The sequence below is a fragment of the Lepidochelys kempii genome, chromosome 2 (genome assembly GCF_965140265.1).
Source record: "Lepidochelys kempii isolate rLepKem1 chromosome 2, rLepKem1.hap2, whole genome shotgun sequence".
NCBI classification, from domain to species: Eukaryota; Metazoa; Chordata; order Testudines; family Cheloniidae; genus Lepidochelys; species Lepidochelys kempii.
In genome coordinates, this window is record NC_133257.1 from 265,592,822 (window position 1) to 265,605,502 (window position 12,681).

The following is a 12,681-nucleotide window of genomic DNA, read 5'->3' on the forward strand; positions in this document are numbered from 1 at the left end:
GAAATCTCCCCAATTCTTATCCTCTTAACCCTGGAATATGGAGACTGCCCACAGCCGGTCCTGGCATCTGTTGCACTGGGGATTCAGAAGCTTCCTCATGGGTTCCGTCAACTCTGGGGGTCCCACGTGGTGACTTCAGCTTTATAGACTCTGATTTCGGGGCTCCTCTGATTTCTAACAGACAGCTGAGCGCAGCTTTCAGCTCTGTTTCTCTTATGCTTCCATCGGTACCCAGTAGATGGTGCTGGCGTATAACACATTTCTTCAGTCCTTTCCCTATCTGAAGGCTTTTTTTGTTTGATTTGTTTCCAGGATCGCATCTCAGTATTAGCCCACGTTATTACCTGGAATTTCTCCCTTTTTAAGCAGTTTCTGTGGATAATCCAAACTTATTCCTGTGTTTATATCTTTCAACATTCCTTCTTTTGGTGCCAGACAATTCCTGTTATTTCTAGGCTGCAGGGTTGTGGTACCCATATGGGTCCCAGGATTTTAGAGAGAGAAGGTGTGGGAGGGAATAGCTTTTATTGAACCAACTTCTGTTGGTGAGTGGGACAAGCTTTCAAGCTACACAGACCTTGTGTCTCCCACCAATAGAAGTTGGTCCAATGGTTCTCAGTGGTAGCAGATGACAGAACAAGGAGTAATGGTCTCAAGTTGCAGTGGGGGAGGTTTTAGGTTGGATATTAGGAAAAACTTTTTCACTAGGAAGGTGGTGAAGCACTGGGTTATTTAGGGAGGTGATGTTAGAAGTGTTTAAGGTCAGGCTTGACAAAGCCCTGGCTAGGATACTTTAGTTGGGGATTGGTCCTGCTTTGAGCAGGGGATTGGACTAGATGACCTCCTGAGGTCCCTTCCAGCCCTGATATTCTATGATTCAATAAAAGATATCCTTTCACCCACCTGGTCTCTCTCTTTCTAGTGTCACAATTATTTACGGTGAACACCAAAAAATCTTCCAGATTCAATGGACATACTTTATAGGGTCTTTGATTGTACATAAGCATTTCATGTTATTTAGGGTTTGCAATGGAACAAGAGCCACTGTTCACACACAGGGAGACGTACAGCAGAACCTCAGAGTTCCGAACACCTCGGGAATGGAGGTTGTCCGTAACTCTGAAATGTTCATAACTCTGAACGAAACATTACGGTTCTTTCAAAAGTTTACAGCTGAACGTTGACTTAATACAGCTTTGAAACTTGACTATGCAGAAGAAAAATGCTGCTTTCCCTTTATTTGTTTAGTCGTTTATGTTTAACACGGTACTCTGTTGCCTTTTCCCCCCCCCCATCTCTGCGGCTGCCGGATTGTGTACTTCCGGTTCCAAATGCGGAGTGTGGTTGATTGGTCAGTTCGGAACGCTGAGATTCTACTGTAGATCTCACTCGCAAGACAAGCAAATGTGCAGCCTCTAATTTGGAGTGAAAGACTCATTGCTGGGGCAAAAACAGATTATCCACAGTGTGTTTGATTTACAGGGCAAACAAATGGGTAGTTTGTAACTTGGGGTGCAAACGTGGCTTTGATTTCTTGGGGTAACAGGCAGTTTGCCCTATTTGACCATCAGTCTCACACAGCAAATTATTTCTCATTTGGTTAACTCCCAGCTTCCCCACCTACCTCGTGGCCTATTGCACAATGAGCGTATCGTTCTGCGTAGGAAATTAGGTGTCACCTTGGCTTTGGAGTTGTTTGTAGCTAAGTCAAGAGGGAGGAAAAAGGTTTTATCCATCTAGGCAAAAATCTCTCAATTGGCATATTTTCACTTAGCCATTTTAACTTCTCTTCCTGGGGAGAGGGAGCCATAGGTGCTGGAGCTAAGGGTGCTGGGGGTGTAGCTGCACCCTTGGGCTTGAAATGGTTTCCTGTCTGTCATGCCAGCTCCACCCCTCCATTGTCCTGGGGCTCGCCACACCTGGCAGTCCAGCTTTGGGCAGTCCAGGCTGTTTGGCTTGCTGCCCCATTCTCAAGACCCCTCTTCGTCGGAGGGTCGGAGAGAGAGCATTCGCCAACAGGAGGAAACCTGCCCGTTAAAGATGACATGGAGACTTTAGCCAGCTGGAAGGGCAATGGCTCATCTGTGTCACCCATCTAGCTTTGGGGCGTCCTCATGGAAGGCTCAGGGCAGGTGGAGATTAAGGCTGGGTTTTCAAAGGGCTATGGGAATTAGACACTGTGGGCCCATTGACAGTAAACGGGAGCAAAGCACCCAGTTGCCCTGGTGACAGCCAAAAGGCCTTGTCGTTGTGGCAGGACGGCACCATCATCGTCCACACCATCCGCCGGGGCCAGTTCATGAAGTCCATCAAGCCCCCCTGTGAGAGCTCGCTGCCCGCCACTGTCTCGAACCTCGCCGTGGGCCTGGAGGGCCAGATCATCGTCCAGACCACCGTGGGGGGGAGATCCTCCCTGAAGGTGAGTGGGCCAGGACCTGTGGGCCCAGCAGCAATGCAGGGGCAGGCATGGCCTTTCCCTGTGGGACGCTGTGGGCAAGGACGGGCATCTCAGACACGGTCTGAAACCCCGCAGGGAAGGGGCAGTAACTCCATCCTGCTGTGGTGATGGCACCATGCCTCAGAGCAGATCAGCAGCAGCCAGATTCCAATCCCAAATAAACATAGCTGAGGACTTATTCCTGTCTAGGACCAACCCATCCATCACCCAGCAGGAGGCGCTGTTCCCTTCCCACCCCACCCCACACACAGCTTTCCCACTTTACTCCTGGGGGAATTCTGCACCAAAAAATTATAAATTCTGCACACCATATTTTAGAATTCTGCATATTTTATTTATCAAAATAACACATTATAATCACACCAGTTTCAATTATTTTGGTAATTTATTTCAAAATACCTATCAAGTATGTCTATAACAATACAGACAATGAAAAAGATTCAGGAAATGTTTTTTGACAAATAGATTCCTTACTAGGCATATTAATACAGAACTCTGAGTAATAATTCATTCAAACTACAATATAGAATTGTATTTCCTGCCTCCCCCCCCCCCGAAGCAATGCAAAGGCTTGGGGGTGTCAGAGGTAACAGAGGAGCTGAGGGAGAGGGAAGGAGCCTGGGAGTGAACCTGGAGGGTTGTTGGGTGTGGGTGAGGGGCAGCAAGGGATTGTTAGGGAGCCTCCCCCATGCAGACCCTGGCTGACCCCTGGCCTCTCCCATTCAGTCAGGCACATCTGCCCTTGTCCCCCTTCCATATATCCCTCCACCCCCACTCAGACACCTTCCCCCCCCCCGGTCCCCATGTGTCCCTGTTCCCCCTCCCCCCTGGTCCCCATGTGTCCCTGCAGCCCCTCAGCCACTCCTTTCCCCCCATGTGTTCCCATGCCCCCTCCCCACGGCTCCATGTGGCCCAGTGCCTCCACTCCCATTCAGCCCCTGCCCCAGTCTGTCACCTCCCAGCCCCATGCTGTCTGTCCCCCCATATTCCTTGTCTCCTGACCTGGCCACACCAGCAGGGTGCTGTCAAGCAGGCAACCTCTTCCCTTCCCTATTGGCAGCTGGGACTGGTCCCACCCAGGAGGGAGTACTCTGTTCTAGCACCACAGCGGCCCCAGGTGGGCAAAAGGCAGAACTGCAGAAATTTTTCGGTAGAAGTTATTTTCTGCTGGGGGGGGCGGGGGATGACGTTATTCGCAGCACATTAATTATGTGCACACACAGTGGTGCAAAATTCCCCCAGGAGTACTACTTGCTATACCTCAAGGAGCCTCTCTGGGTACGTCTACACTGCAGTTAGTCACCCGTGGCCCGTCAATTGTGGTGTAGACATTCAGGGACCCTCCTGCCTCACAGGATCCTAGAGCCTGGGCTCCAGCCCAAACCCAAACGTCTACACTCCCATTAAGCAGCCCCTTAGCACAGGCCCTCTGAGCCGGCTTGGGCCAGCCGCAGGGTTTTAACTGCAGCGCAGACTTAGCTTGAGAGCACACAGGGAAACTCAGTCCAAACTGGTGAGTTTCTCCTGGTTTCACACCTATGCTGGGAGGGTCCCACGATGCGTGTGTGTGGCTGTAACTGTGTCTAGAGATATGGAAAATTTTGCAGTCTCCAACAGGGAAAATGAGAGTGAAGGGTCTTGTGTAGCATGGAGGTTTCTTGCAGACGGTTAGCCCGAGCACAGCCGCTGCTCTGGTTTCAATGGCTTCGTCGAACGAGGTCATTCCATGTGATTGCAGGGAAGAGTGCTCAAAGGTTTCTCTCTCTCTGAGGCTCCATCTGTCGATCCAAAGTGCTGGTTCCCATCGTATCTCAGTGCATTGCATAGCTCTCCTACTGCAGTGAGACCTGTTGCTTTTCTGTCCTCCTGGTCACATTAGGTATTTGGCTGCTATAGTAAAGCGCTGCTCTACTCTTAAAAATGGCATCCCCACCTCCCATTGATCTGCTCCTGGCATGGATCCAGAGGCCTGTTTTACTGCAGGCTCCGGGGAGATTTTCGCTCTTCCAACCCTGCAGAGCCAGCACTGCTAAGAGGGAGGAAGCTGGTTCTTACTCCTTCGTGCGCATCACCAGCAGAATTGGGTAGTAAGTTCCAGTCGCACCTGTTGCAGGCAGTGGGGAGGCGTTGCTGATGGTATAGCTCGGCCTGCAGAACCTTAATGGCTGGTGATGCCCAAGAAGGTAAGAACCAGGCCCATTTGAACGGGGAGTCCCGGAGAGGTGGTGCCAAGGCCATTCACCCAGTCGCGTCCTAGAGTAGAGGCATGCTTGGAAAGCTTTCACCCCATTGTCGGTTGCTCCCCCAATGCCCTTCTCCTTTCTCTTGTTGAAGGATAAATTTGCCCTGCACCTTTATTCCGTCAACGGCAAGCATCTCTCCTCCGCCCCGCTGGAGGAGCAGGTCACTGCCATGTGTGTCACCGAGGAGTTTGTGGTGCTGGGGACCATGCAGTGTTCTCTCCAGATCTTGGATCTTCAGAGGTAAATGTTCCCTCATCAGTTTCCTGGGCCCACCACCAGAGCCATGTATCACTCCCGTGCAGGGGACGAGGGTCCCGAGTGTGTCACAGCCGTGATCCTCCACTTATGGTGAACGCCCTTCCTCAGTTGCTGTATCCGAAAAACCACCCAGCGAGTGGGTCGACAGCATAGCTTGTGGGTCTTGCATATGCGCCTCTCTTCACCCCAGGGTAGCCTACCATCTTCTGGAGGAGCTCCCGATGCAGGCGAGAGATACTCGTGCAGCCGTTAACTTCCCGTTTTTATTTGGGGTGAGGTTAGGATGTGGCTGGTACCTTGCGCACAGTAGCCTGGAGGTGAAATGTACTAATGGGTAAGGCGCTGGCCTCCCAAACTGGGGGTTGAGGGTTCGTGTCCCATCTGGGGGTGAGGTGAACGCGTTCTCTGGCCTGTCCCCTGCAGGAGGTCAAACTAGATGATCACAATGGTCCCTTCTGGCCATAAAGTCCACGAATTAATCTTTTGGGATTAAGAAATTATTCTTTTGGGATTAAATTGAAATCCCTCTGCTGGTTTCCCAGGCCCATAGAATCTGTACTGATGAGGTGTCCGTTAGTATCTGTGGGCTCCTTACAGGGATTAGGACGCTGACGTTCACAGGTTGGGGCAAACCTGCCCGTGGCCCTGTCCAGCTGGATCTGGTCTTGCTGGCTCTTGTGGGTGAAAGAGAATCACCCATTGTAACTGTCTGCGTGGGGCTGGCGCTGCTGGGGACACGATGGACGGCGCTCAACCCTGGATTTATCAACCCCTGAAAATGTGGTTCTCCCTGGGTCTGGGTCTGCCCTGCTGGCCTTGTGGGATGCTGCATGGCAGGAATTCCAGATCCGATTGACTCTGCTTGCAAAGTGAAATGGTTTGGTTTTCCTCCCCGCCAGCCTGGGATCTGAGAGTCAAGCTTGGCTTTCTTCTTTTCTCATGTCTCCTCCGTCCCAAAGGGTCTGTGGAATAAAACGCTGCCCTCAGATGCCCGCACAAGGCAGTTGCCCCAGTGTGGCATTTTTCCCTGCAACTGGGACTTGGCCAACTATTTGACTGATGTAGGAGCCAGAATGGGACCCAGCTCCCTGTCCCGCAGCTGCGTCGGCTTGGCAGGGTGAACAGGCGTGAAATGCAGTAAAATCCCCCGATCTGGCTCTGAGCGCAGCCAGGAGCCGGTTTGCTGAGTGAGCAGGATGCTTTGAGAGACCCCCGATTTAAAGATCCTGGAGAGGGGGGTGGGTTTGGGGGGTCTCTGGCAGGGCATCCTGCCCATCTGCCCCTTTCCACAGTCCTTGCTGAGTCCCCAGCAGCTCCCCACACTGTTTAAATGCCCCCCTCTTTACCATTGCAGCCTCCAAGCAGCGGTGTTGCCAATGCCTATGAAGGTCCCGGTTCACAGCGTGTCCGTGACCAAGGAGAAGAGCCACATCCTGGTGGGGCTGGAGGATGGGAAGCTGATTGTGGTGGGAGCGGGCCAGCCCTCGGAGGTAAATGGAGACCGTCCCCTCCTCGGGGCTCGGTGGGGGTGGGCAGGGGCAGGTGCAGTATCAGCTGGAAGCACCAGTGAACTAGTTGCATGATTGGAGGGGATGCACCTGGCTGGCAGGAGGGTGAGACTGGGAAGGAGCTGCTCTCCTGGCCAGCCTAGGTAGGAGCCTGGATGGGCCCATAGACAGAAATGAAATCAGAGCCACTGTCTGCAGACTGGGGGATTGACTCTTCATGGGCAGTGTGACGGCAGGGCTGGATTTCCCACAGCAGAACGCTCGAAATCCGGCCCCTCTCCGGAGCGTGAAATGGCTGGGATCAGTCGAGACTTAGCATGAACCCTTAGGACAAAGGTTCTCTCCGCTGCACCCCGCCCTCTTCGGTGAGACGGCTCGTCCCTGCTGGAGGGCGGGCTCCAACCCTAGAGGGGCCGGGTGTCTCGGGGGGCCAGGCGGCTGCCCAGCCCAGCTGTGTGATGAGACCCTGGCCTGGAGGGCGGGGCTCCGTAATGCGGGGTGGCTCCCTTTACAGAAGCAGGGTCTGTAATGTAGCCAAGACAGACTGCAGCCTTGCTTCCGCCAAGCCACCCCATCCTTTTCCGCAAAGCACCCCCACGCCACTCCTCAGCCCTGCCCCTTCATTCTGCTCTCTCCCCAGGTGCGGACGGGGCAGTTTCACAGACTGCTGTGGCGTTCCACGCGCCGGATCTCCCAGGTCTCCTCCGGAGAGACCGAGTACAACCCGCCCGAGTCCAAGTGACAGGCTTGGTGTGAGATGACCTGTCCCCAGAGCATTACTGGGCAGAGATGTCCTGCAGCAGGAGGTCTCTGAGGGGTGGCTGAGGGGGCCGGTCCAGCCACACCACTCAGATGTGTCTGCACTTCCCCTGGGAGCATGGCGATCGCTGTGAACTGCGGGAGCATTGGGTCTCTTGACCACTCACTCTCAGAGTGTGCAGAGCTCAGGATCCCTTTCTGAGCCAGGGGCCTGCACCGGTGACTCTGGTTTGCCGAGCCAGGATGCACGTGGGACGATCTGGTCTCTGCCCCAGCACATCCCGTTTCCTGCAGAGCTTGAAGTGGAAAATGTTTTTGTATTATTCATTGTGACTTTCTTGCTGGACGGAGAGGACGGGAAGTCCATAGCCGGTGCCCCTTGCCGCCCAGCAGGGAAACGTTGCAATAGATGTGAGACAACAACTGTCGCTGCATTCTCAGTCCTTCTTGGGTGGCCTTAACCAGACCTTGTTGCACTACGTAGAGAACTTGTACCAAAACCAAGAACTGCTTTCAGCATGAGGCCGGTCTGCTGCAGAAAAGCTTTAATGCGATGAGACTGGCAAGAGCCTGCTCTGTTTTCCTCCCAGATGTTGAATTTTGGCGGGCAACAAATACCAGGGGCCCAGAAAGATACCTACTGACTGTCTTGAACCAGCCCCAAATCCTAGATGTGTATAAACCCCCTGCTGGCAAAGAAGGGTGTTCCACTTTCATTGGGATTCTTCCAAATATGGTTTGTCTGCCTCTTCCACCAGAGGCACCCAAATTCAGCGCCTCCCAGGGCCCCAATCGTTTTCCTGTGGAGCCTCCTAACTTTCCTATCGATTTATACGTTTTTTTTAAAGAAAACAAAAATAAATGTGCGCAATCTTATTGTCTCGCAAGACTCGTCTCTTCCATGGAGCACAAGCCGGCATGGCTCATGGGATGACTTCACCAGCAATAAAACCCTGCCGTTGGTTAGCTTTGCCTTCGTCCTGCAGCTCCGGGGCCGTAGAGGAAGTCCTTCCTGGCTGCCTCTGGCTGCACGCCAGATACCCCTGCTTGTAGGGGGAAAGAGAATTCTTCTCACCCCACCGGGAGAGGGTCAGGCTGCCCTGCAGTCAGCGCCGGTGCAAGAGGTGTGAGGGTTTCCCTCTCGCAAGGAGCGCGGCTCTTAGTAAGGCAGCACGCACTGCCCCTTCCCCAACAGAGCAGCCCTCGAAGCATGGCATCTCCATAAGGGCTCCCGGAGCCAAAGCAGAGCTCTTCCGAAGCTTCGAAGGGCTCGGTCCAAGCCGGTGGAGGTGAATGCGAGAGGGATCATGACAGAAGTGAGAGAGCTCCAGCAGCAGACATGAAGCAATACTGGGATTTTGTCTCCTTCAAAGTCTGGACCCAATATTGATCCCATCTGCAAATACCGCCCCTCCAGGAAGGCCCATCTGTCCCTCCGACACACTGTCTGTTTTTGATACTGAAGTGGCACACAGTAAATAGGAATTTGCCCAGAGGGAGGCTTGTTTTTGCAGCCAACAGCCAACACTTCGCTGCTTTTAACCAACTGGGTGGGTTGGGGGGTGGTCCAGTCCTACAGACTTTCCATCCCTGGTCATGGTGAGATTTGAAATGCTGGCACCTTCTCTGAAGGACTCAGATTCTGATCTAAGGGTTGTCCTAAGGGTTCATGTATGACCAAGGCCTTGTTGATCCAGGGAGGAACAGGGGAGTGGGGGGTTGGGTTAGGCTAGAAGCAGCTGTCTGAGGCTATTGCACATTTGTGCCCTGGACATCTCCCCATTCAGACATAGCTTACAGCTGCAGGGAGCCCAGCAGTCCCTGTGAAATGGAACATTCCGTGTTTACGATGCAGGGCATGAGCCCGTCACCAGAGCGTCTGGGAGTGAATGGCCCCCGAAGAAGGGGGTGATGGATCGGTCCTTGTAGGACACAGTTACTGTCACTTAGCTGGAAGGAGGAGGGAGCTGCTGTGTTGTTCCCCACATTTTCTCTCCAATTTAAAAACTCCCCTTCTGTCAGGTAAGCCAGGGATGGAAGAGACTGGCAGGGCTTTACTCCAGCCATGCTCCAGATGCGTCTGGGCGGAGAGCTATGGAACCCACAGCCTTTCTGCATTATGTTGATGCTCACAGTGACAAGTGCCCTGGTGCCATTCAGCTCTCCCTACCCCTGGCGCCAGTGACTGCCCATCGCTATTGCAGGCACAGCCCTCCGGGCTGGGCCAGGCTTTGGTTCACAGAGGAAGGGCCGTGACTAGTTTGAAGCCATAGGAAATTCCACACCTGACTCCAACCCTGCTCGAACATCTGGAGATGTTGGAATCTTGGGCTGAGCTTCACAACTGGGGCCCCTGTTCTCCGTAAACGGCTGGATCTGAACTCCCCAGAGATGGAGGAGGAGAGGTTTGGGTCTGGATCCAAACCTCATGGCTTCAGAACCATGTGAAACTTCACAGTCCTAGAGTCAGGAGGGGTTGTAGTGAGGTGGGTTGAAGAGCAGCCTCTGTCCTTTCCCCTCAGCCCCCGAACCCATTCCCTGGCTCTAGGAAATGGATCTCTCCCCTGTCTCCATATACTCTAGGTATGTTACACCGTGTTAGTAATGCCACAGTGTGGACACAGACTGCTCCCCCATGTCCAGGGATTTCTCCTAGAAGTCGCAGGTCCCTGGTGAAGATCTGTGGGAGGGAGGCAGGGCGGATGGTGTGAAAATCAAAGAGATGGTCAAGGAACGTTAGGATTTGAGTGCAGTTCTTGACGGGTTGAAAGCCATGTGCCCTGGGTTGCTAGTCCCCATCCCATTCAGTGAAGATGTACTTTGCTTTTATTATTCATAACGTTGGGTCATTAAAGCCGGTGTACCATCCATCCTCACAACTTTCTTCCATCGGTCCTCCAGGGTCCCTTTCCATCAAACTACAACAGATGATGGTTATAAATGGTTTGGACCTTCCACGCCGTTGACACCTCCTGACCAAAAAAGGGATGGTCACTGTCTTGGGACACTAATTCGGTAGTTTCTTTCCAACAAGGGCTGAGAGGAGAGGACGTGGGTCCGTTGTGGCTCACGCTGGAGGAAACATCTACTGTAGGCCTGGGACAATCAGCTGTAGATGCTGAACTGCAAATGCCACTAATAAGGGGAGAGAGGCTCTCTAAATGCACCGCTTGTTAGCCACTGGACCCTGTTGCGTGCGGAGGCTGCTACTGGTCTGGAGGTGACTTTGTGATGGGTGGCTGGTTAGATCACACTTGTGCACTGAACAGTGCCTCAGTTCTCTTCACAAAAGATTTAAAAAAGCAAGAAGAACCAACACTGGGCAAGAGGCTCAAGCAATGCTCTCAACTTCATTCCCTGGATGAAGATCAATGTTTAACCACCGACAGTGCAATATTTGCAACTTGTAGAGAAGACTCTTTTTAGCATGTGTGCTGTATTGCGGTTTGTGTGTATATAATACGAGATAGATAGATATATATATATATAGGTTTTGTAACTTTTTTGAATGATGTAAATCTAAAGATTTCTATTCCTTTTTTTCCCCAGAAACAGGGTGGTAAGTATTTGGAGCTTCCCAGAATCCTGCTGGCTTTTATAGAGCACTGAGGGACCTACAAGCCTCACCATGGATTTGTCTGTCATCCTTCTTAGAATTGCTCAGGCCAGTGAAAATTTGAAGGGGGTCTTTGCTGGCCCTGTTCTGAAGATGCTTGAATTCTAGGGGTACCTGCTCTCTGGTTGGCCTCTGCCATGTTCTTCTACTAGAAGAGGTTTTTCTTTCCCTCCTTTCACTTTGCTTGTACCTTCTCTGGTTTTATGGAGTCAGGATGCAACTTGCTGAGGGATCTTCCCACTCCAGTCTTCTTCACAAACAGGAATGCTTGGGTCATATCTCTGAGACTTCTGTGTAGGGAAGGGTCTGGCAGGCTTGGGATGCTCCCCTTCAAAGGGAATGGTTTCCTTCTAACCCTGCAAGATTCCTTCCAGCTCCACCCACCCCTGGAATAACAATGTGAAACCTGATCTTCGGTCTTGAGTGTCTACATTACACGGCCGGGTTGGGGGCACAGCTGTTCAAGTTGGCCTTTGGGCAACCTAATGTAAGCACCCAAATTTAGAAAAAAAACTGGCCCCCATGCCTGGTCCCTGCGTGCAGTGGTAAGACACTAGGGTGGTTACATGGGGGGCCACCTACTTCTCTACCTCTTCTGGGAAGTGAATGGCTCACGGTGGATCTGCCTTTTGGGGAAGTGAATTCAAGCAAGTGGTTTGACCAGGGTAGCACCACTGGTACTCCCAGTTCTCCGGCCTGCTGGATGTAGCGTTGGAGCCTTCATGCCAATCAGTGGTGCTACCTACTGGTCTCCAAGCATCCTGAATCTTGGGGAGGAGGGGTGTTAACAAATCCACCCTCCTTGTGTCAGATTGCATCCCACTCAGACCTGAACGCAGTTCTCATTCCTGTATGGACTGGAGCAGTGTTTGCTTGGGGAGACTGGCAAAGCATTTGAAGGGACAAGCTGATAGCTGGGAGCCAACCCAGGAATTCAGACTCCCCATCTCTGACCAAGTGGTCCTCCAGGCATTGTTTATGGGACCATTGCTTATGCTTTTCCTTTAGAGCCAGCCTTGAGGAGAATTGGACCAGCCGAGTCTTTCACTCACACTCCAGTCCCCACTGTCCAGCAGGGAAGACAAGGGTGAATGACAAATCCACACAAGGGATGTGTTTGGTGCTCAGAAAAATGTATTTATATGGTAGCTTTGTCTACAGATTCTTTCCAAAAGCAAAATAAAGCACAATCCGATAAACATTTATGCCTTAAACTTGAAGAGGAGCATGGCCTCATTCTGTAGGGGGACAGGTTATCTGGTTTGCTAGCAATGTACGACGTATGTGATCTTTAATAAACTTTATAAAGGAATACATGTTTCTCAATGCCTTGACCTTCCCTCCTCCCTCCCCCACTGCACCCACTTATTATGTAATAAAACTTTGCATTTCTTTAGCGTCCTTCATATGAGGACCTCAAAATGCTTGACAGCTGTAAATGAAGACTTGACTTACCCATCTGCAATATGGGATCTTTCAGTCTTGGGAATTTTGACGACTTGCCCAAGGTTGTACCCCAAGTCTGTGGTGGGGCTAGGCGCAGAACCCAGGAGTCCTGGTTCCCAGCACAGTTCTTCCCCATGGCCATCACTAAGTTGCATGGGTAATTTTTTATTTTTTTTTATTTTATTTTCCTGCAACAGTGTAATCTCATCCATATCACCACACTGGCTATTGTTTGTGTTACACGTTTTGGGCCAGATTTTCTAGTCTGCCTTCTGCGTGTGCAAACAGATGGCACTTCGCGAACGTGTCTGAAAACCTACAAATACATTGAACTACGCAAGCGAAATGATGCCAGGAGCGCACCAGGGCTGAGTTGAGGTTGCTGCAATGGGC

General features: G+C 51.9%; 1 protein-coding gene across 1 annotated transcript in view; it reads left to right on the top strand.

The window, feature by feature from the left end:
• The window catches only part of NBEAL2 (neurobeachin like 2), a 173,507-nt gene extending 161,353 nt beyond the window's left edge, over positions 1-12,154 (top strand). Inside the window, 4 exon segments of the mRNA XM_073334853.1 lie at positions 2,258-2,419; positions 4,793-4,941; positions 6,314-6,449; positions 7,108-12,154. Coding sequence (XP_073190954.1) covers positions 2,258-2,419; positions 4,793-4,941; positions 6,314-6,449; positions 7,108-7,209 — 549 coding nt within the window. The 3' untranslated portion in view covers positions 7,210-12,154.
• Positions 12,155-12,681: the final 527 nt, after the last annotated feature.